The sequence below is a fragment of the Gymnogyps californianus genome, chromosome 8 (assembly GCF_018139145.2).
Source record: "Gymnogyps californianus isolate 813 chromosome 8, ASM1813914v2, whole genome shotgun sequence".
NCBI classification, from domain to species: domain Eukaryota; kingdom Metazoa; phylum Chordata; class Aves; order Accipitriformes; family Cathartidae; genus Gymnogyps; species Gymnogyps californianus.
In genome coordinates this window covers 25,179,414-25,194,938 of record NC_059478.1, presented here as the reverse complement: position 1 = coordinate 25,194,938, position 15,525 = coordinate 25,179,414, and the positions used below count along the sequence as shown (strand labels likewise).

Here is a 15,525-nt window from a genome sequence, read left to right as displayed (position 1 = left end):
CTTTGCCGGCCGTGATCCGGGGGGGGGGGGGGGGGGGGGTGGTCCAGCCACGGACCTGCTGCCTCCACCACACAGGGCGCCCCCATACACACACAGCCCCACCCCCGACACAGGGGCCCCCAACAGATGCGTGCCCCTCCTAGACACAGAGACCCCCGTAGACAGGCAGCCCCCCCCCCCCCCCCCGCCTTGACACAGGGTTCCCCTACAGACACACCGAGACACCATAGACATGCAGAAGACCCCTCCTCAGCTCCCTCCCCTCTCTCCCAGGACACGCAGGGCCCCCTCCCCATACACAGCTGTAAATACACACCCCCACACCCACTCACAGGACGCCTCTCCTCGCAGGGGTGACCAGCTCATGTCACACGATCCCCTGGGGACCCCAGACCTACACCCCACGGAAAGGCTGTGGCCAGGGTGGGATTTCAAAGCCCATGTGTTCACTGCGGGCCCTGGACACCCCATGCCAAACCTGGATGCAGGCAGACACCCCCCAGAGCCACTCAGTCTGTGCCAGGGGCTGGGGAGGGGGGTCACAGTCCACCCCAGGTGGGGCACTGGGGATGTAGGGGACAGTGGAAGATGCAGGTGAGCTCCCCAGCCGGGCTGTCCCCAGATTTGTCCCGCTGGGGCACGCTTTGCCCCAGCTCCAGCCCAGCCCTGTGCCCCAGTGACCCTCAAACAGCCCCAAAAGGTCAGTCCCCTGCGGCTGCCCACAGTGGCCAGTCCAGGACTGGGGACCTGCAGCACCATCCCACTGGGGACCTCCATCCTTGGCCCTCTCGGCGCCTGGGCACCCTGGCTTCCTGGGAGCTCTGGTGGTGCGGGGTGGGCCTGGCTGTGCTGGCCTGCGTGTGTGGTGGTGTCCGGGCAGTGTGCCATAGCGGTGCTGCTCTCTAATGGCCATGAGGAGGACATGTCTCTGTGTCACCCGAAACAGGTCATGGAAGGGCTGCGGGGTACCTCTCCCTCCCCACGGGTGTGGGATCTGGCAGAGATGGCTGCAAACCCACGGTCCCCCATGAGCCTGGAGCAGCAGCATTGCGAGAGCTCCTCAAAAGCAGGTCCTGCTGCCCTTCCCCTGCTCCGTACTGCACACAGGGTGACTGTGTGCACGTCCCTTGCTCTGTGCCTCAGTTTCCCCACTCTGCACTCCACCTCTGCTTCCCTGGGGCAGCTCAGGGCTCTGGTCACTGATGCTCGATCTGCTCCTGAATATGCTGAGGGCTTTGCATGAGTACTCCCAGCCAAACAGCCCCGTGCTTCACAGCACATCCCCTGTGTGGGGAATTCACCCCTTTTTTTTGCTGCAAGAAAGCTGAGCAAACCTGCCTGCAGAGAGAAAGGAAACGAGCTGGATCCATCTGCTTTTTTCTTGGGTTTCCAGCTTTTGCAGAGGAAATATATACAAACCCACCGCCCAGCAGCAAACACGGTCCAGGAGCAGGCAGGGAGGCTGCTGCCCTTTGGGGGAACGCTGCCTGTTTCCACCAGGGCCCCAGGGCTCTCCAGGGCGCAGGCACCGTCACGGGGCACCGTTGGTTTTCCGATGGAGGCCCCAGCTCGGGGCTGCCGGGAGCTCCCCGGGCAGAGCTGAGTCAGTGTCTGGAGGCAGTGCGTGGGTGGAGGCACCCAGGGGTGCAGGGAGGCCCCGGGGGACCTGCCTGGGGGTGGCGGGATGACCTGCGCGGGGCTTGCCCCAGGGTCCCCCGCAGAGGCACAGCGGGGACCAGCGAGGGCCGAGAGCTGCCAGCTCTGCTCCTGCTCCCCGCTGGCTCCAGGCGAGCTCTCGGGCTGGGTTTGGGGGCACGGATGGACCCCACAGCCCGTGTCCCGCCAAGGCCGAGGCACCTCCTCTCCAAGAGGGATGGAGGCCGGGAGCAGCCCCGCCTCCACCTGCGGCTCGGGTCTGCGGTGATGCAGAGCATCGCAGCCGGGGGTTTTCCCATCACCTAGCTGGGGCGGTGGGAGGAAGCGAGGTTTAACATCAACAGCCTGCCCGGCCTGGGGAAGGGGAGGCTCTGGGGCGATCTCGCTGCTGCCTGCAGCTATTTAGATGGAGTTACAGGAAAAGGGAGCCAGGCTCTTTGGGGAAGGTGTACAGTGAAACCAGGACAGGCATCCGACGCAAGTTGCATCAAGGGAAATTCCGCCTAGATACGATGAAACTTTTTTTCCCCTGTGAGCATGGTAAAATATTACAGGAGCCCAGAGAGGCTGCGGGATCTCTGTCCTCCACAATACTCAGACCAGGCCTGGTCCCCACCGAGGTCCCCCCACCCTCACAGTATTCAGTGACGCTCAGCGGCATCAGGAGCTGTGAAGCTGAACCCAGCGGCCGGCTTGCCTCTGCGGCGGGGCTGCCTTCTTGGGGCAGCTGCACAGCATTGCTGTGTGCTCTGCACGCAGCACCCGGGCAGCAAGAGCAACACCAGCCAAGCACCCACATCCCCCCACAGCCCAGGGTGCAGGTGAGCTCCCCAGGACTGGGGTCACAGCCCTGACCCCCTCAGGAGTGGGGTTTTCCCGTCCCTTGGTACCCTCACCCAGTGAGCTCCTGCAAAGCCTGGAGGCCACCAAAGAGGAGGAGGAGGGAGAGGGTGGCTGGTTGCTCAGGTGAGCCAGGGAAGGAAGCACCAGTGGCAGCACCAGCTCCAGCACCAGCACCAGCAGAGGCCAACCTGCCCCAGGGGCTGGCTGGGGATGTGCAGAGGGGAAGTTGCAAATCTGGGCAAAACTGCCTGGAGGGAGAGGTAAAAGGACCCAGATCCCTCCAGATTAAGGAAGCACTCGGATCTAGGGTGGTATGTAAAACGCCAGTGCTGGAAGGTAGCCCCTGGGAGGCAGGATGCGGCCCAGGGAGGCTCAGGGAGCCCTCTGAAATCTCCTGCCACGGGGCTCTTGGCTCAGCTGCTGCCCTGGAGCGGGGGGAGCGGGGGAGGCTTTATCCCAAGCAGGGTGTTAGCAGGCTCCGGCCCATGGGTGCCAGCTTGGGGCTGTGTGACTGTGTCCAGGGCACCCCAGGAGGCAACTCTCGTCCCCCCAGGCCGGTGTGCTGCCGGCACCTCCCTTCCCGCAAGGGCCAGAACAGCCGTTTCCTGCGTTCCACCCCAGCAGCCAGGATTTGGCCAGCCCTGCTTCCCTCCCTGCTCCGTCCCATCCCTGCTCGCCAGCAGAAATCCCTGGCACAGGGTTCGTTACCGCGGCATTTGCTGCACAGTGTGAGGTGCCGGCACCCCAAACCTGCTGCTTGCAAGGCCATGGCCACAGCAGGATGGGGCAGGTCCTGCTGCCAGAAACCCGCCCCTCTGCTGGGGTTTGTGGGTCTGGGAGAGACCCAAGCAGGGTGCACGGGACACGGGCGATGGGTCTGTGGCAAGGGGAGCTGCTGCTCTCCCACTGGGGGCTGGAGCGTCGCTGAGCTGAGGCATGAGAGCAGCACCTGAAGTGCCAGTTTTGAGCCATGAGCAAGGGGTGAAATCAAGGGAAGAAACTCTTGAAGCCTGGTGCCTTCTCAAACATCGCTGCATCCCTCAGGATAGCCTGAGTAGCCCAAGGAAGCCTGAAACAACCCAGTGCTTTTATTACTGGTGTGTTGAGCTTGCTAGGCCTCTGAGGCACCCCAGATATGCAGCACGTAGGGTGTCCCGGCACTCTGCACCCCGAGCCAGGCTGAAGCACAGCCGCCGGAGCCCTGCCCTGCTGTAGTCACCCCACTGGGCTCCAGCACCACAGCACTGCACACACGCTCAGACCAGGTCCCGTCTCACCCACCTCCCACCAGCACAGAAGCAAAGTGCTGTCGGTACCACACCATGTGCCTCGGTTCACCTGGTTCACACTGCGGTGAGCACACATGCACTTTCAGGGTGTGGAAACACAGCTCCCCTCTGCAGCGCTGCTTTTCCTGTGGGCTGTAGCGCTTGTGTCTGACTCTGCGCCTCCTTCCCAGCCTGGGACTTGTGTGGGATGCAAGGAAGTTGTAAGGGGTCCGGTGATGGAGAGAGAAGCTGGCCCCTTGGGTCCCCGTCCTGCAAGCATGCCCACCCTGCATCCTCTCCCCAGTGGGGCTGGGAGTCGCACCGTGCATGGAGGTGGGGACCAGCTGGGCAGAGCCCTCTCCCCGTCCCAGGAGGGAGGGGAACTCAGCAGAGCCCAGCTCGGCCCCTCTCCGGGGACTTGGGGGGCTGATGCTGGAGTATGGAGGGGGCTGGAGGGACATATGGCTTGTGGGGGGCCAGAGGGGGGTGGAGATTGGGGGAAGCTAGGAAGGGACATTGCTTCTGGGGGATGGAGACAGGAGGGATGGGGAGGGGATGGGGGGCTGTAAGGGCCACGGTTTATGGGGGGGGGGGGTGCAGAGGAAGGTGGATCGGGGGTGGATTAAATGTAGGAGGCTGGGGTCAAGCATATTTTGGGGGATGCCACCGCACAGTACCGCTGGCGGGTCCACGGCTGGTGGGAGCGCAGCGAGGGGACGGGGCACAGGGGGCTGAAGGAATTCCATGGCCCCCGGGGGGGGGGGGGGGGGGGGGGGCGGGCAGCGGGCGCGGGGCGAGGCGGGCCCGGGCCGGGGCGGGCGGGCTGCGGCGGGGCCGCCCCGCGGCGAGGCGGAGCCGGCGGCCGCGCCCGGCGGGGAGCGCGGCGGGGCGCGGAGCGGCCCCGGAGGATGGGGCGTGCGGCGGCAGGTGAGGGCGGGCAGGGCACCCCGAGGGGGGGGCGAGCACGGCACCCCGGGGGTCGCTCGCTGCCTGCGGGCACCCGGCCGGAGCAGCGGGACGTCGGGTGTGAGCCAGCCCCGGGCTGTCGGGGGGCGGTAGCCCTGGGAGGTGGCTGCGGGGAGGACTGCGGGGACCCGGGTCCCTTCCCTGGGCCGGGCGGGGGGAGAAGCGGGGTTCACCCCCCGCCGTGGCGGGCTGGAGCAAGGGGAGAGCTGGTCCCGCCGGGGGGTCACCCGTCCCCTCTGCTCTCCCCGCAGGCGCTGGGCTGGGGACCGTGTCCCTCTGGGGCAGCCTCCTGCTTGCTGCCGGCCTTGCCCTCGGCGCAGCGCTGCAAAGCTGCAACTGCACGGAGCCCATGGACTTCCAGGCTTTCCGGGAGGCTCCGCTCCCCGAGAGCTGCTGCCTCAACTTCACCAGCTCCAACATCACCCACCTCGACTGGGGCACACTGGTAGGGGTGCAGGGGCTGCGGGAGCTCTACCTCTCGCACTGCAGCATCACGGATATCAGCAATGCGCAGGGAGTCCCCCCTGCCTTGGAGATCTTGCACTTAAGTCACAACCTGCTGGAAAGTCTCCCTGGAAGCTTTCTGGAAGATGCCCCTAATTTGAGGGTCCTTTATCTGGACAGCAACCAGCTCCAGGAGCTGCCCAAGTCCTTCCTGAAAGCATCGACCCAGGTCCAGGAGGTCTACCTGGGCTTCAATGCCCTGACCTTCCTTCCCGCCAGCCTCCTGAAGCCGTCTCTGCTCCAGCTCCAGCTCTCCAACAACAGCTGGGACTGCAGCTGCGCTTTGCTCAGCAACCTGGAGGGTTGGCCCAGCCTGACCACTGACGTTATCTGCCACACGCCGGAGCGGTACCGTGGTGTGGACCTCCAGAGCATCCCCCGGGATGAGCTGTGCCGCTCGCACAGCCTCACTGCCCTCTTCATCTGCCTGCCCCCTCTCCTTATCCTCGCCAGCATCACCTGGTGCTTCTGCAGGCGGAAGAGAAAGACCAATTACAGCCTTCAGAGCAGGTCCCAGAGCCACCCGGCCACAGCAGAGAGGGGCAACGTGCCGGTGCCTGCAGAGCCCCACCACTACGTCCCCTATGAGCTGCCTGCCATCCCCTCCGAGACCGAGAATAAGGTGTTGCTGGGGAGCCAGGTTCTGCTCCAGCCCTCTGCGGACCTGCTGGAGAGTGGCAGAGACCTCTACGAGGAGGTGGAGATCCAGGTGGGATCCCCCAGCGCTTCCCAGGTGCCAACCCATGAAGGGCAGCGGGGCACAGGGCTGGGCAGGCAGCAGGACACCCCAGCACCGAGGGCAGAGGAGCTGGGGGGCAGTGAGCCTGAGGTGGACGCCGTCAGCGTGAGTGAAGTCCTGAAAGACTCTGCCGACCGGGAGAAGATCTACATGAGTCAGTCAACCAACTATTACAACCTGGTACCCGGCATCGAGCTGGAGGACTCGGACAACCTGGAGTATGAGAACATTGACCTGCACTGATGCTGGGACTCTGCATCTGGGACACACCAGGAGGATGGCAGGGGCCAGGCAGTAGTGAAAGCCAGCAGAGCAGGAGAGGCACAAGCTGTCCTGCCATGGCTTACAGTGGCTGTTTGCAAAGCTGCACCCCCAAATTCCCATCCCTTCCCCTGCGCTACCATGTGCACCCCTCGCTTGCCATGTGCTGCAGCTGGGCAGGGGGTGCGAGGGTGCTTTGGGCACTGGGGACCCTGCCGCAGGCTGGTGGTGTCTGGGGACATGTGGGCTGTCAGTGCCCAAGGAGGGATGTGGAGAGGAGGTGGGGGCTGGTTTTGGGGACCAGGTGACAATACTGTGTGTGCCAGACCCACTGACTGGGGCCTCCATCCTCTCTCGCTGGAGCCAGATGGCATCTGGCACGGACCTGCCCGCAGAAAACAGGGTCTGGGGACATGAAACGGGGCTGCCTCTGCCTACGTGGTCTGCAGGGGGTGTCACGCATGGACAGGGTGCCCTGGGCTTGGCAGGGGAAACCTGGGGTGGCCCTGCCTGCTGCCCACCCCATATCCCGCCGTGTCCCCCTGCGTGGCACAGGGGCTTGAAACAGCTGGTGCACGTGTGCTGCTGCATGCATGAGTGTGCATGCACACCTATGTGCAGGGACTGCGCACGGGTGGGCGTGAGCATGTGTGTGAGGTGCACACACACACAGGGAGGCACCGGAGGGGGCCCCTTGCAGCCTCCCCTGCCCGATGTGCTGCCAAGCCCTGTAGGATCCAGCTCTCAATAAGAAATAAATCATTTTACTCCCGGCAGTGCGGCTCCATCCCTGCGTCTGCGTGGTGTGGGCTGGTGGGGAGCCGACCGATGGGACGTGGGGGAGTGCAGGGATGGGGGGCTTTGCTCCTCCCCCATCTCCCCTCCCATGCCCTGGGTGATGCTCCAGTGTGGGTCTCATCCAGCAGCCCTGGGGCTGCTTTGCTGGCCTGGCGGAGCAGAGCTGGGCACCGGCTGAGGGTGAGCGGAGCCTCTGCCTTACACCCTGATTTACAGCCCGGCCGAGGAAGGTGTGAGCCTGCTGTAAACGCTGCGGTTCCCGGCTGGGGCAGGGACTTGCGGGGCTCCTGGGAATGGGGCAAAGGCTGGGGGTGCTGTAAATCACCCCCCTGCACAGGCACTCCCCCGGCAATTCTCACCCATGGGTGCTCCAGCCCTTCACCGGGGATGGGGGGACGCAGGTGCCCTTGAGCCCTGTCCCCCCTGCCCAGGGGGACATTTCCCAGGCTGGAAGCCCCAGTGGCCACCCTGCTCCACACTGGAGCCAGCCCGGGCCTGGGCCAGGCGCCGTGCCTGGGCAGGAAGGGAGGGAGCCAGGCAGGGCAGGACGCGGTGCTCCAGCCGACAAAGGAAGCAGCGTTTCCTGCAGAGCACGGCGTGGCCTCCGGCAGCCCACAGCAGGACGAGCCATGGGCCCCGGCAGTGCTCAGTCCCAGCCCCAGCGTGGGTCAGGGATGAGGACGGGATGATTTCCCTGCATGTCTTGCTGTCATTCACCAATGTTTCCCCACTGTTTTATGTCCCGCTGGAATTTTTCCCTTCCCGCTCCCTCCCAGGCCCTGGGAAAGTAGCCCGGTGCCAGCCTTTAATATGCCTCCATCACCCCCTGCCAGGTACTGCAGCCAGGGCATCCCAGCGTGCCCCAGCTCATGCCATCCCCAATTGCCCCCCTGGGGACATGGAGGGACCAGGAGCTGCCACAGTGCTGAGGCACGACAGGCAGGGGTCAGCCAGCCGTCCCCAGGGGCTGCAGCCTGGCCCATGGCCGCAGGCGCTGCCTCTTGCTGGCAGCGAGGACTTGGGCAGCGATGGGTGCGTTTTTCACCCGTGCTCCATAAATATCCCTCAGCCCTCCCTGGCTCTGCCCGCGCACCCCGGGGTCCCGTTCCCAGGGCTGCCAGGAGCGATGAAACCCTCCGTCCTTTCCTCTCCTTCTCACGGAGCCTAAATTCAGCCACTGTGGCTGCAAAGGGAAACGACCCAAACCATCCTGCTGGGTCCTGCCCAGCCCCGGCTCCAGCACCCGCAGCCCCCACCGAAATCTCCAGCTGTGGCTGGTGCAGGGAGGTGTGACTGACCTGGAGTTCCCTGTTCCCTGCCTCTGACAGCCCCAATCCATCACGGGGAGGGCTCGGCCGCACGGACCCACGCTGGGGTATTTAGCTGGAAGAGGCACTGGCAGGACAGGAGGGTGCAGGCAGGGAGCAGGCAGTGGCTGCAGCAGGCGTGGGAAGGGCAGGGCGGCTGTGTGGGCGATCCTGCTGATGGGCCATAGTGCTTGGCGTGGGAGTGAGTGCGTGTCCCCAGGCCCTGCAGCCTGGGCGGCAGTGGGAACCTCAGTTCTCCCCAGTTTAGCCGGCAGCCAGCAAGAGAAGGATTTTTCTGCCAAGGCACAGGGCTGAGCCGCGATGACCATCTCCTACACACTGAAAGTCGCCAACTCCCGTTTTGGGGGTTTCTCCAAGCTGCTTTTCCGCTGGAAAGGCAGCATCTACAAGCTGTTGTACAAGGAGTTCATCGTCTTCGTGGTGCTGTACGCCCTGCTCAGCCTTGTCTACCGGTGAGTGGGGTCGGTGTGTCACCACCGGTTGTGTCCCTCCCTGCTGACCTACTGGGACATGCAGAGATGCTCCATCAGCCCAGGGGACTCCCCCAGGGAGGGTGGGTGTGGGCAGGGGAGGGCAAGGAGACGGGGAATCAGGTGATGGCTTTTTGTGGAGGTCCAAGGCAGCACTCCAGCCCCACCACTCGCCCCTGACCCTACTGCGTGTCCCTGACCCTGCTGTGTGTCCATTGCAGGCGGCTGCTGACCGAGGAGCAGAAGCGGCTCTATACCAAAGTGGCTCAATACTGCAACCGCTCCACGGACCTCATCCCCATGTCGTTTGTCCTAGGTATGGGTCCCTCCCCTGAACCCAGGAGTTGGGGTCCCCTGCTCCCCCTGCAGCTGGTGGCTTGAGGATGCCCCCACTGCCCATCCTGACCCCATGCCAAAACATCCCTTGGACACCATGGGATGGGGAATAGAGGAGCCTGGCACCCCAGGGATGGCACTTGGCTCCCAGACCCACCGAGCGCAGCTCCCTGGCCCTGGGGATGCCAGGGGGAGGCTGCACCCTCCTCCCCCTGCCCAGGAAAGGGGCACCTTATCTACAGGAGATGGCTGTCCTGCCCTGTGCCACCTGCACCCAGGACAGGGAAGAGCCAGGGACATGCCCTGGGGAGGGCAGCCCAATGGGAAGCACAACGGGCACTTTATCTCCCAGCCACAGAGAAATCTGTCACCCCTGGAAACGTGGCCACTCTCCTGGCATGGGCTTGTCCTCGCCTCGGCCCACTGCCCGGCCACTCTGAGCCCCCCACGCGCTGTCTCTCGGTGCAGGTTTTTACGTCACCCTGATCGTGAACCGGTGGTGGGCCCAGTACACCAGCATCCCCCTGCCCGACCAGCTCATGTGCGTCATCTCCAGCAACGTCCACGGCAAGGACGAGAGGGGCCGGATCCTGCGGCGCACCCTCATCCGCTACGCCAACCTGTCGGCAGTCCTCATCCTGCGCTCCGTCAGCACCAGGGTGCTCAAGCGCTTCCCCACCATGGACCATGTGGTGGAAGCGGGTGAGGAGCTAAGCCCTGGGGCTGACGGCTTGCAATGTTGGGTGAGAGTTGGGGGCCACAGATGTGTCCTGTCCACAGGAGGGTGTGCCGGGGGCCAGGGATCCTTGCAAGCATCCCTGCCCCAAACTGCCCCGCACACGGGGTGGCATCCTTGCACAGATGTTCACCCCCAAAGAGCCCCACGTCCCCTCTGCCCAGAGCCCGTCTCCTGGGGCTGTAGTTTCACCTGGAAAACCCTGCATTCCTGCTGGGGACAGTCCCCAAAAGGGCTCTCGCTCACTGACACGGGGGCTGTGGCACTGAGCCTCTGCCCCACCCCAGGCTTCATGACGCAGGACGAGCGCAAGAAGTTCGAGAGCCTCCACTCTGACTTCAACAAGTACTGGATCCCCTGCGTGTGGTTCACCAACCTGGCAGCCCAGGCCAGGCGGGACGGCCGCATCCGCGACGACGTGGCCCTCCGCCTGCTCATGGACGTGAGTTGGTGCCGGGTGTGTGGGGAGGACCAGGCGCTGGGGGGGGGGCTCGTGCAAAGCCCGGGCTACCCGTCCTTGTCCTCTCTGCCCAGGAGCTGAATCTCTACCGGGCCAAGTGCAGCATGTTGTTCCATTACGACTGGATCAGCATCCCCCTGGTGTACACACAGGTGAGTACTCACACACCCCGTGGGCTCCCCGAGCCCAGATCCCAGCTCCTTCCATCCCACAATGGCAGAGGAGCCCCACAGCCTCCTTCCTGCACCCCGATGGGGAGGACTTTACCCCCCTTCCTAAAAGCACTTTACTCCCCCATTGAATCTGGTGCCGGAGCCGGCACAGCCGCTGGTTCACAGCCCCGCAGGGATGTGCAGGAGTGTGGGGCAGTGGGGCAGCGGGGTTTAGCCTCAAGCCCGTGAGAGCATCAGCAACCGGCCAAGCCTCTCGCATCCTCACTGCTCCTGTGCTGAGTGTCCCCCTGGGCTGCCACCCTCACTGCCAGCTGACCCGCGCTCCCGGCAGGTGGTCACCATCGCCGTCTACTCCTTCTTTGCCTTCTGCCTCATTGGGCGGCAGTTCCTGGAGCCGCTGGAGCCTGGGCAGGAGGGGGACCTGGACATGTATGTCCCCCTCTCCACACTCCTCCAGTTCTTCTTCTACGCCGGCTGGCTGAAGGTGAGACACGCCAGGCAGCTGGGCTTTGCTTTACAGGCTGGGGGTGGCCGGGCAGCTGGGCTTTGCTTTATGGGCTGGGGGTGGCCAGGTAGCCCTGAGCACCCCCCTGGGCTGCAGGGGTGGCTGGCCCAGGGCATGGCACCAATGACATCACTGCTAGCTGCCCCTGGGGACACGTCCTCTGGGCCCAGCCGTCACACCAGGGCACCACGGAGCTCCAAGTCTGCACGTTTCATGTGCCCCATGGGTGGACCGAGGGATGGAGAGCCCCGTGAGAAGGTGCCCCTGTCCCTGCTCCCCTGTCTCACCTGGCCCACTCCCTCCCTAGGTTGCAGAGCAGATCATTAACCCCTTTGGAGAAGACGACGATGACTTTGAGACCAACAAGCTGATAGACAGGAACCTGCAGGTCAGTCCTCCCCCAGGCTGCCGCTGCATGGGGCTGCTGCAATCAGGACGCAGGGACATCCCTGCCCCAACAGTGGGACCTGTGCCCTGCCAGCCCCCAGCCCTGCTCCTGACCACGCAGGTCCTTATCCAAAATAGATTCCCACGCAAGGAAGCAGGGCTGCACCTTGTCCCTCCATCCCTGTCCCTCCGTGTGTCTGCTCCTCATGGCAGGGTCAGCACCCCCCCAAGGGACACTCCACAGCCTGGCACCGCTGCTCAGCCCCTCACCTCCGAGAAAAGCATTCAAAAGGGGAAAACCCCAAATGCAGCCAGGAGATGGGCCCGGAGCCTGCCTGGCCCCTTGCAGAGCCCAGCCCTACCCCTGCCAGGTTGGCCTGGGAGCAGCATCTGCAGCCACCCGTCCTGCTCATGTCCTCGCAAAGCCACCCCTGTCCCCTGCCTTTGCTGTGCCCAGGTGTCCCTGCTCTCCGTGGATGACATGTACCAGAACCTGCCCCCCACCGTGAAGGACAAATACTGGAACGAGTCCACGGCTCAGCCCCCCTACACCACGGCCACAGCCGCTGAGACCTTGAAGCCCTCTTTCCTGGGCTCCACCTTCGACATGCGGTGAGTGCACGGTGCAGCCCTGGGGCTGGAGAAAAAGAGGGCGAGTGCTTCAGGGTAGCAATAGCACAAGCGGGCTCATCCCCCCCGGGCCCAATTACAGCGAGCAAACAGCAAATCCCCCCTGGGAGTGTGTTGCCCAGCCCCTGTGGGGCTTGGGGGCTGCACTGGGTGACGGATGAGCTGCTGGGGCAGGGACTTGGCCTCCTGGAGCTGCTCCCTGCTTGCAAATGCATTGGGATGGAGGCAGCAAGTGGTGCTGGGCATCCCTGCGGAGCATGGCAGCCTGACGCATCACCCCACCGTGCTCCCCCAGCATGTGCGAGGATGCAGAGCAGAGCCAGCCGGCAGAGGCTTCACCGAGCGCACCACGCATCCAGACGCCTCTGCTCAGCCGCTTCTTCACCGCCGCATCTCCCGCCATCAGTATCAAAAACTTCGGCTGGGGCAGCCGAGGTCACCCCCACCTGCGGCGTGCCCGGGCGGATGGCGGCTTCCCCTCCCCTTACCCCAACCGCTCCGAGGACCCTGAGTTGGTGGCCCGCATCGAGGAGGAGGAGACGGAGGATGAGGAGAGCCGGGCCAGTGAGCCCACCACCCCTGGCAGTCGCCTGGGAGGGACCCGGCCACCAGACGCCTCCGAAACACAGAGGAAGGAGCTGCCACTGATCCAGGTGAAGGCACCATCCAGTGACAGCATCGGGGCTGACCGGCTGGAGGCCTGGGAGCCCTGAGGCTGCCCCAAAAGCACTCCTTTCCCGGGGGCAGAATAGCTGCTGCCCCCACCCCAGGGCACCGTCACCGCCAGCCACGAAGCTCCCTGTCCCCGGACACCCCCCTCACACCCCCTGTCCAGAAGCAGGACATTGCCAGGTCTTTTGCCACGCAGCCCCGAGCCAAGATGCGTCCCCAGGTTGATGGGAAGATCCTGGTGGGTTTGGGACTGAGCAGGCAGCCTTCAACACTAGCTGTTAGCCCCAAAACTGCAGGATTCAGCCCATCTGTGTGATGATGCCGCCGACTTGCAGCTGGCCAGGCTTAATCCCTGCTCCCATGGCCCAGCGCAGGGGACATGGGACAGCCCAGACCCCAAGCAAGGGATGGGGCAAGGGCATTAGTCTTGCAGAAAACCAACACCGTGATGGAGATGTCCCCTTAATATTAATAAAGCTATTGCCAGCCTCAGCTTTGAGGTTCTTCCTTCTCAGTGCAAGTCATCCCCAGCAGTGAGACAGCAGACATCACATCTATCAAAAAGCAGGTGAATTTGGATTTTGTCAATGAGTGCGTACGCTCTCCTGGGGCAAAAAGGGCACAGCCCTAAGGACTGACACTAGTGATGGTTGTGGGGTATTAGACCAAGTGATACAGCCAGAAAAAACCAGAAAGATGCTTTCAGCCCCTGTAGAAGGATTCCCACACTCAGACACGTGTGTTTCCCCTAAGAATATTAGCAAAGCTGTTAAAAACCTCCCTTTCCTGCAAGCCCCCCTTTCCTTTAAAGCTCCTGTCTGCCCCCAGCAAGCCAGCCCCACTCCTCCTCCACTACCCTTCGGGCCACCGCTGGACCTGTTAAAGCGTAACCACGAGGTCATTTTCTGGGTTGGACCATGTCCTGTGGAAACACCCCAAAGTTAATACTGCGTGGAGCTGAGAGCCACTCAACAGCAAGGAGCAGCACTCAGGATGACGAGTGACTTCACTTGGGTTACGCTGCCGGCTGCTCATTGTATGAAAAGTAGCTTTTTTTAAATTCAGCCCTCGCACCTATCTGCAGAAGCAGGTAAGGTCCTTAGACTAGGCTTTGGCACCTCATAAACCTAGCCAGACTAAAGCTGTGCTTAACCCCAGCCCCCGCCCCTCTCTTTCTGGCTCAGCGCATGGCAGGCTCGCCTCCTCCCAGGCAGGTAAATCCCCGTGCACATCCACGGGGCTACGCCAAGGCCAGACCAGAAACCATACATCCTGCGGCCAAGCCGCACGAGCTCCCACAGCCTGCGCTACCGTGGGAGCCAGGTGCCACCCGCCCCTGGCCAGCTGCCACCGTCCCGTTCCCACGTCACACCTACAGCACGGCTCCGGTGGGCGACAGGCGCCGCTTTCGTTCCCACGGGCTGCTGCCCTTGGCAGCTGCGTTTTTCAGAGCAGTAACTTTATAAGCAGCGTGCATTGATGAATTAGCCATAATCCCGCTCATCAGGGGCCGGGTTTACAGCTCCTGCTTTGACACCAAGTTGGCACTCGCTCTGTAAGCCTCCGTTTCTCCATCTGTACAAAGTCCCCCAGAAACACCCTGAATCCTCTTCGCACTCTGCGGAGGGCGAGGTGAGAGCAGAAACATATTCAAAGGAAGCAGCCGTGACACATCCCTCCCGAGTGCCTTTATTGCCTCTGCCCCACCTCTCTGGAAACCAGGCGTTGCTGGAGAGCAGGGAAAGTTTACCCCAGATCACTATGGAGAAGGAATGTGCTTGTGTAAACGTCCCGCCCAGGCCAGGTCCCGCTGCCAGGGGCTCCAGAAGCGCGGCCAATTGCCCTCAGCTGGGCACGGCTCTGTTCACGGTGCCCACACGAGCGCAGACCCAAGCTGCCCGGCAGTGCCAATGCACGCCCACCACGGCATAACCGTGCTGCTGCGGCCATCCAGGTAACAGGTACCGTTTTCTGATGTGTTTGGTGTCTCTCTCCATCCTCGGCTCCCTCCCAGCAAGGCGGGATGAACCCACGCTGCCCAGGGCACCTGAGCCCGCTAGCACCTCCTGCTGCCACGCACAGCAGCCAGGGCAAAGCATCACAGGAAAAACTTAAATACCAAGCACAAGCTATTTGTGGGGCAGACAGTCTGCATTTTAAGACACTAGAGACACAGGTCTCACCACAGCTCTGCTTGGGGCAAGATGATCATGGACCATCTCCTTCAGTTCGGAGCTAAAAATTGTAAAGCTGGGGCTGTAGGTAGCCTGCCTCGCACCAGAGTGCTCCTATGGATAAAAGAGGCTTTTGTAAAAATATAGAAGTGGGGTGAAGCGTGCAGTGTCTCCACTTGGCAGGCATAAGATGTGAGAGTCTGGCCTGCCCCCACGGCCCCAGGACCAGCCCTTAGGTGGGCTCCCAACTTCACCCGCATTACCTGCGCAAAGCATTTGGCAACTAGATGCAGAGATCCCTCGCGCTGGCTTTAACATCACATGCCCCAAAACATCCGGAAAAGCTTTTGTTCACCACAGCTTTCCAATCCCACAAGTGACAGGGCAGAAAGCTGGAGTTTGTACCCAGCTTTCGAAAGGGACAGACCACGATGAGAGCCTGGCCCTTCTGCTAGAAGGAACTTATCTTGCACTGGAATGAGACCAAGGAGGTCAGGGGAAGACCAGCTGGTCACTGAGCAGTGCAGCCAAGTTTGGTTAAAAGATACCAGACCCTGAAGGCCATCGTACAACCAGGCAGGAAACATCAAGCAACGGCAAAAGGGGCTGCTGGCCCGAA

The 15,525-nt window shown here is 63.0% G+C and overlaps 1 protein-coding gene and 1 non-coding gene across 2 annotated transcripts; one reads left to right on the top strand and one right to left on the bottom strand.

Annotated features, from left to right (window-relative positions):
• The first annotated feature begins 8,663 nt into the window (after window positions 1-8,663).
• On the top strand, window positions 8,664-12,046 carry BEST4 (bestrophin 4). Its single transcript, XM_050901204.1, has 8 exons — window positions 8,664-8,815; window positions 9,055-9,149; window positions 9,638-9,871; window positions 10,193-10,347; window positions 10,440-10,517; window positions 10,870-11,022; window positions 11,351-11,431; window positions 11,888-12,046. The coding sequence occupies exons 1-8, from the start codon at window positions 8,664-8,666 to the stop codon at window positions 12,044-12,046; spliced, it is 1,107 nt and encodes a 368-aa protein (XP_050757161.1).
• A 3,257-nt stretch (window positions 12,047-15,303) lies between these two features.
• LOC127019440 (small nucleolar RNA SNORA35) lies at window positions 15,304-15,433 on the bottom strand. The gene has a single exon (XR_007766931.1). It is a non-coding gene; the product is annotated as a small nucleolar RNA SNORA35 (small nucleolar RNA).
• Window positions 15,434-15,525: the final 92 nt, after the last annotated feature.

Bases quoted from the DNA above. Each gene is read 5' to 3' on its own strand.
- BEST4 (XM_050901204.1), top strand. From the start codon at position 8,664: ATGACCATCTCCTACACACTGAAAGTCGCCAACTCCCGTTTTGGGGGT. The intron at 10,348-10,439 runs GTGAGTTGGTGC...CTCTCTGCCCAG, and splicing joins CCCTCCGCCTGCTCATGGAC to GAGCTGAATCTCTACCGGGC. The intron at 11,432-11,887 runs GTCAGTCCTCCC...TGCTGTGCCCAG, and splicing joins TGATAGACAGGAACCTGCAG to GTGTCCCTGCTCTCCGTGGA.